General features: G+C 32.6%; 1 protein-coding gene across 1 annotated transcript; it reads right to left on the bottom strand.

The window, feature by feature from the left end:
* Positions 1-742: 742 nt before the first annotated feature.
* On the bottom strand, positions 743-6,358 carry LOC134229190 (ladderlectin-like). The gene is made up of 5 exons (XM_062710894.1): positions 5,953-6,358; positions 5,696-5,799; positions 3,050-3,146; positions 2,182-2,393; positions 743-956 (listed from the first exon to the last, which is right to left on the bottom strand). The coding sequence occupies exons 1-5, from the start codon at positions 6,305-6,307 to the stop codon at positions 927-929; spliced, it is 798 nt and encodes a 265-aa protein (XP_062566878.1). The 5' UTR covers positions 6,308-6,358; the 3' UTR covers positions 743-926.
* Between the last annotated feature and the right edge of the window lie 1,150 nt (positions 6,359-7,508).

Raw genomic sequence — 7,508 nt, 5'->3', positions numbered from 1 at the left:
GTAAAATGACTTTTGTTGGGTTAGATATTTTTCATTTAGATTTGAAGTTGCAGAAAAAATTACTTCTATTCTTGGTGTATACTTAGGAAAATTCAGTAAGTTTTTTTTATCAACTGACTCACCTGAATATAAAGATAGTGAAAAACTTTTATCGCATCCACAATCACCGCCAGTATTGTAAAATAATCTTTGTCCCCTGGATATTCCCAGAAACAGCCAAAAAGCGGGAAAAACACATTCTCGGAATAAAATCATAATTTTACTGAGAACTCGAGAAAAAACACGTGTTGTTTCACTTTTTTGTGTTTATTTAGATAGATGCCGACAGGCTGATTTTATTGTTTCAGCTTTAAAATTTAGATTAGGTATTTTTCAGGGCTTTTTTTATGTACAAAGTAACAGTCATTAGATTTCTCACTACTTCCTCAAATCTTAAAGTAGTTGAATGTCACGTCTTTAAAGAGATGCATTTTTCTAATTGCTGTTAACAAGTGGTTTCTCATGTGGCTGGTAATACGAAGATAAAAGACAATACTATTCACGGGGGTTGTGAGTGGAAATTGAACTGGGAAAACCTAGGTACCAAAAATCATAACCATTTGAGAAAAATTGTATGCGAGTAGATTTGCTCAAAATTGTGTTCTTGCTTTTTAAGAAGTCTATTTTAGGTCTGAAAGACAAAAAATCAGATAAACAAGATACATGCATTGTAAATTGAAAAAGAAAGTTTTAAAATTATAAGTGGATTGAATTTGTTTATTGAAAACAGACAGAAATTGTAAGGTAAAAACCTTTGCTTAATATAAAAGATTATTCAGTTGTATTTAATCCTTCTAATGAGGTCATCAAAATTAAAAGTGTTACATCACTTTTTAATTCTTTGTAGAAAAATGAAAGACCAAGGTAAAAATCTCATGTCGACTTCGTTAAAAAATGATTCTCTTCTTTACATCTTTCTGCAAAAGAAAAGACATATAGGTCAAACAATAAATTGTCTCATAATCATTATCATTATCATCGATTAAAATAATAATAGCTTTAATTTTCTTTCGAACGTTGTAGTACTTTGAGATAAAGTACTAGGAATATGTCCGTTTATTGAATGAAATATGTGGAGATAACGAATATTATTCAAGCCCAAAAGTCCATTTAACATTTCGAATAGGATCGGAGTAAACACGGATCTCCAAAACAACAGAGGTTGTATCAGGTACCATGGAGGAGTGAGCATCCAGTGTCAATCTGGCACAACCGACGTGTGTTCCTTGTCATGTTTGGGGAAAAGTTGGAAAAATCCTTCGACAGCTCAGTGTGTAAATAAAGGCCTAAGAATCAGTGTGAAGAAAGTCAATCAGTATTTGACTTATTGATAATTTGTATTTGCTGAAAAGGCCATGGTATCGACCATAGAACTTATGAAATGATGCTTTAAACAAGACTGCTGATATTCTTGCTTCATCAACTTGTTTTGCAATAACTTACTTCATAGTAGAAATTGTCCATACGTAGAATTTGCTCTTCGATATCATATCAACTGAGAGATTTAAACTTCGTATGCAGGTAACAAAAGTATATATTGCTGCATAAGTACGGAAAGTTGACGATTGAAAAGTTGAAGTCATCATGTTTATCATAAAGCTTTGTTGTTAGATAACCATTAACACATTTTTCTAGTAAAATATCCAGATATAAAACAGATGTTTCAGTCTCTGTGGTATCTTTTATCTCAAGCTCACTGGGATATATCGAGTATAAGAATGGAAATAACTATTGTTAATTGAAAATACGTCGTCAATATGAATATGCAAGCATTTTCTTCTTTTCACGTAAAAGATTTTGATCAAATTCTGCTTAATATGAATACAAAAATAGGTCCGCTATTAACATAACGGGGCGCAATGGGTACCCATGGGAATTCTAATAGATTGTTGGAATCACATAGATATTATCATTCAGAAACTTGAGCAACTTTTAAACATCAACTTCAGAGTACTTGTGAGTACAATCAGATTATTTTTTAACAAAATTATTTTGCAAATGACCAATGACAATGAAAAAAGATAAAACCCAATAAGAATGAGAAAAATTGGATATTTTACCTAATGCTGACCTTTTTCTGGTCAGTGTAAATGCCATCATTCGCAAACAATGGTTATCTTGTATATTTAATGAAATATTTACCTCTTTCTCACATATAAACTTGTAGGCTATGGTGCATTTGGCGTCGTTCCAGTGGTAATCAGAGTTGGGATTGATGTGAACGCAATCCTCCCCTCCCCTGTCATTGTTTGGCTCCCCTTCCACCCAATCAGCGAACGTAAACGTCATCTGTGACGTCATCCAATACCACTGACCCTCTATGATAGCGTCAGACCCTCCAATCCACATACATTCTGCGAAAGCATTGCTACTTGTACTTTGTTGATATTATTGCGTTATATTGAGTATAAGTATATCCTTTCTTCAATAAGGCAATGTTTTTTATTTCCTATGAAATCAGGTTGCATGTACAATAAACAAGTTTTTAGAACCAGTTTTAAGGTCAATTTGAAATAATCTCTTCTATGCAGGTGATGCACATAAGGACAAAATTACAACTGTATTAAATTAAGTATCGTAATCCATTTATTAAAATATAAATATAAGTAATAATTTAAAGGGGTCTTTGATTTTTGATGAAATTAACCGTAATTGCAATCATGGCTGTAAAAAAAAAATTACATTACCCTCTTACGTGGGTCGTGTACATGTACTTTCACAAAAAAGGCTTTTTTTTATAATTAACTCTCTTTGTGTACAAGACCGTGTTTAATTCTTTAAGATACAATATCAACTTGTGATCTAAAAGGAAGATTTGTTCATTATTCTCTTTACAGAAGCCCCGACCTTTCGAGAGTACTCTTATTTCAGTAGATATTCACGCAAGTGGTTTTGCAAGTAACTGATTACGTGACTTACTGCGTTTTTAAATTGTGTTTTCTCTACCTTTTACGTTCCAGAAGGTTCCAGAAATATTTGTTTGGTATTTTTTTCTATATAAATCTACTACCTGGCGATTTTAGGTCTTTCATGTGTTGAACTATGAAGTTTCTTTCTTTCTCAGTCTCGATTTCCGCCAACTTTGCATTCAGATCATAACATTGATGCTGCAACCAAACCAACAAGACCCATATTATTGCAACATATATCAAATAAAAATTTTGTAGAAAGGTGTCTATTACGTATAATATACAGGTAACGATATGCGTGTATTAGAATCTATATTTTATAAAACATTCTTGTAGGCTTTAAAATGCAAAAGTTGATACTAAAGTATTTTAATTTGTGCCCATTTCTTGTTCACTAACTAGTATACTAGCGGTATACATAATAAAATTTTACTTACTAGTACTTTATCTTTAATTTATTTTAAAAACTCATTCGAATTTTTAACTGCATTCAAGATGAAATGAAAATATGTAGGGGGGACTTTGAAATGTGGTTCAACTTCTATACAAAGTCATGTGTGTTTTCCTTGACCATTGAAAATGGCTCGTTACACAGAGACAAGTTTTTGATTTTCCTGGGAATCATCATTGTAATTAACAGAATTTGTTCATAGTTCTGTAGCAAGTGATGGTGGTTGTAGAGGAACGATGAATCTCATCAGATCAGTTCATAAATACTTAACTTGGTTCAAACTCGGAGAAAGACGATATCTATTCACGGTATTCTTAAACTGCAAAACTTGTAAATACATTACTAAACTAAAACCTAAGAATCTAATTCAGATTTTGTCTTTCCCATTGGCATCTGTTGCAAAGACAATACAGATTTAGCTCTTTCACACTTTTGTAATGACACAGTAATTTTCGATCCAAATGCACGAGCTTAATAACTATGTCTAAAGAATGATATTTTTAACGATGATGGAAATCAGTATTGGTAATTTAAATGAAAAAGGCAACTAAAAGAGGTATAAACAGAGAGAAATCATTGACCAATACTAACAAAATCATGCAACAATACAGCTGATTGCAAATTTCTTAAAGTTTTAATCATTCTTTCATTTATGTGAATAAAAATAGTCGCCTGGCGGACAAAACAGTTTTTAATCAGTCTTATATCTTTTATATCTGTCTGCCTATACCACTCAGTCTGCTCCTTGTTAAGATCAGGAAAACGGAAAAAAAAAAATCGTAGACAATTCAGTTTGAAAATAATGGCCTAACAATTAGTATGATAAACGTCAGTCAGCATTTCATTTTGATAGATAGTTTTTGTTGACATTGTCATCGTATCGACTAAATCTTACAAAATGATTACTTTAAACGACACTGTTGATATTCTTGTTTCATTTACTTTTGTTTATCAATATATAGCTTGTCTTGTTTCAGCAATTAGTACGTAGAGCATGGACTAACTGAGAGTCATGATTCCTAGTTATAGGTGTACTAGTATATTTTAAGATACAGATGTATTTGAGTAAGGGAAGTTGAAAGTTAGTCATCACGTTTATCGTAGTTTAGTTTTCAGGATACATTAACGGTCTTTAGCAAAATATCCAAATATGAAACAGATCTTAAAAATCTATGATGACTTTTATTTCAAGTTCTTTTCAAATTAAAGGCCACGACAAATGGTCTCTATGTATCAGTTCTTATGTATCAGTTTTTATGTATCAGTTTTCGTATAAATGTATAAATTTTGCTTCAGAAAAATACCAGGGCGCAATATAACTGTAAAAAATATGTACATGAATCTTTTCAAATTAAAGGTAGGCGTTTCTTATGCAAATGACAAATGGTCTGCTATCAACGATACAGTACGGTTTATTTTTAGCTTGTATTCGTATACAGACATACCAGTATGCCATATCAGAGGTTCTTAAAAATAAAATTTTACAACATAAGTATCGGAGGAGGGAGTTTTCGTCGTATAGATTTATAAATTATGTGTCATTTAAAAAACTTGTTGATGAATTAAAAACCGTATGTATACAAGTTTAGAAAAAAAAAATTTAAGAAAGCAAAAAAACTTTTGGGGGCAGTTTGGTTACTCTACATTTTAATGAAAACGTGAAGGTAAAATACCCCCCCCCCCTTTTTTTCCTTTCATCTGCTTATTTCAATTTTGTATATGACGACCGGTATAGGACATTGTCGGACATTTCTCTCAGAATCTACGATCTCCCGAAGCATTTTTGTTTCAAAAATATTCCCACATGATTCTTATATATCAAAATGTTTTGCATTAAATCGTAGTTAAACTTAGCAAGAGCTTGCGCAATCAAATCTAAATAAAATTTTGGGAAAACAAATTAATTTATGCATATTTTAAAATGATAATGCACATCCATCTCACTCGGCATTTCAGTTGAGAATGCTTAAAATTGGATACAAATCAACTTTCTAAAAATCATCTGATTGGTTGGGAGGTATACACCCAAATACGCATGTAAATTATAGGTCCTTAGAAAGGTCATGTCACAAGTGTAAAAAATATGCATAATAAAACTTTTGGGTCAGAGTTGGTTAGTTTTCAGTGTCGTATAATAGTACTTTTCAAATATATCATGCTATTTCGAAACTGAAAGTTCAATCACTGGATATTTTTAAGATCAATAAAATCTGTTACGCATATCTAAAAAAAATGTAAGAGGGGTAATTTCAATTCAAAAAGCGCCAAACATCTTTAAAAATGGCCTTTGACTGACCATCGCTGCTGGCATGGTTGCTACTGTATGGATCACTACGTAGCAAGAAGGACCAAAGGACACCCATCCATCTGGACAAGACTTATTTCCTGAGCTGTCGGAAACTGTTAAAGTAGAACACTATTCAATCTTTGTAGGTTACTTTTACATATATAGAAATTGTCAAGTGCATTATTTTGCAAAAAAAAAAAATCATACCAATGCTTTAAAAAACTTCTGTCCAAAAAATTAGATTAGTGAAAGTAGTTCTACCTTACCGTCAATCTTTTCGCCTTTCCGGGATACTTTGGTTTTATAAGCTTCCTCGAGGTGGTAAATCAGATCCTCGTATGAGTTTTCCATTCTATGAACCCGATTGGTCTGATCTTCATTTAGACGCTTGATGTAGTCCTCATAGAATGTTTTAAGTCTTTGATATCTATTATCACACTCAGCCTTCACGAGCTGGAGCGTCATCTGGTTTGTTTTCTCCGACTGTGTGAGAACCATCTGCATCTTCTCGTCCACCCTCTGTAGACGTCTATCGTACCAGTAAGGAACCACCACGATGGTCACCGCCACCACAAACATGACAAAATCGCGGCCGAAGCCATTTCCCTGTCCCTCTGGCATTCTCTATTATATCAATTAAGGGTTCTTCTTATTCTGATACATTTCAGTAACCATCACTTTCGGTTTGGATTTTAAAGAAATCCCTATTGCCTATTTTAAAATATGACTTCACGTAATGGTGTTTTTAAAAAAAGGGTCCATTAATTCTTTGGGTCTTTATATGCTTTGAAATATGTAAGAGTCATCCAGTTAAGTTCGAGTTAAGTTAAATAAATGCAGATCATTATATGATATGTATTCTACTGAAAACACTGATTAGCATACTGTATTAAATTCATTTTCCTACCTGCAATTTATTTACTGAGTATATATGAGGGTTGTTCCAAAATTTCCTAGACTGATCTTATATCTTTTAAAGAAACTAATGTATCTTTATGAAATTTTCTGTGTGGATAAAGCGTGTTCTTGGCAGATAAATTACGAAGTTTTATCATGTTTACATGAAAGCAATTCGAGTAATCAGATTTGAAGTGAAATCGTTCTCTAACACCCGGAGCAATCTGCAACGTCAAAAAAGACAAATGTCAACGGTTCAATTTTTGGAGAAAATACTCAGTATTCCATTTACCATAATCAAATTCCTTAATTAAACAAAACGATTATGATTATTAATATAAAATATCTTAATTACTATGATATGATCAAACATTAAAATATGTTAACAAAGTATATGCATATATATGCAAGTATGAAATGATGATAATTTGAAATCTCTGTATTTCAAAGTTCTTTTCGTCTGTCTTCTCTAATGGAGTTGCACTGTGGTACTCTTGCCCAATTCTTATGCCTGTCTTTTTTTTTAGTTTCCGTTATTTACATACAAAGACAAGTCATTTCAGTCATTCTAAATACTAAGGACCAGGAAAACATTTCCTTTTCTAACATACATTTATGACTTGTACATTTCTGTAGGACTGAAATTCAGGATCAAAACACTTGATCATAATCCAGTGCGTCGCCTTTGCTAACGCCGCCATCATTTTTCAAAAAGTCGGATTTCAACCCGGTGTATATAAATTTTTTTTCTCTTTTTTATTTTTTGCTTGTCAGGTTTTTTTGAAGGTATATTTTTTTTTTAAACTTAGCCCCCCCCCCCACTTTCAATTTGCTTCCGACGCCAATGCCACGTGCTCCAAGCCCTGTTTCTGTCTATCTGTTTGACCCGCCCTGCACGTGTTTTTAGACGGAGGCTTAGCCTCCG

This window comes from Saccostrea cucullata, unplaced genomic scaffold (genome assembly GCF_032062105.1).
Source record: "Saccostrea cucullata isolate Sc308-1 unplaced genomic scaffold, CSIRO_AGI_Scuc_v1 ctg285, whole genome shotgun sequence".
Classification (NCBI taxonomy): domain Eukaryota; kingdom Metazoa; phylum Mollusca; class Bivalvia; order Ostreida; family Ostreidae; genus Saccostrea; species Saccostrea cuccullata.
The sequence above is the reverse complement of the archived record's forward strand: the minus strand, read 5'-3'. Positions and strand labels throughout refer to the sequence as shown.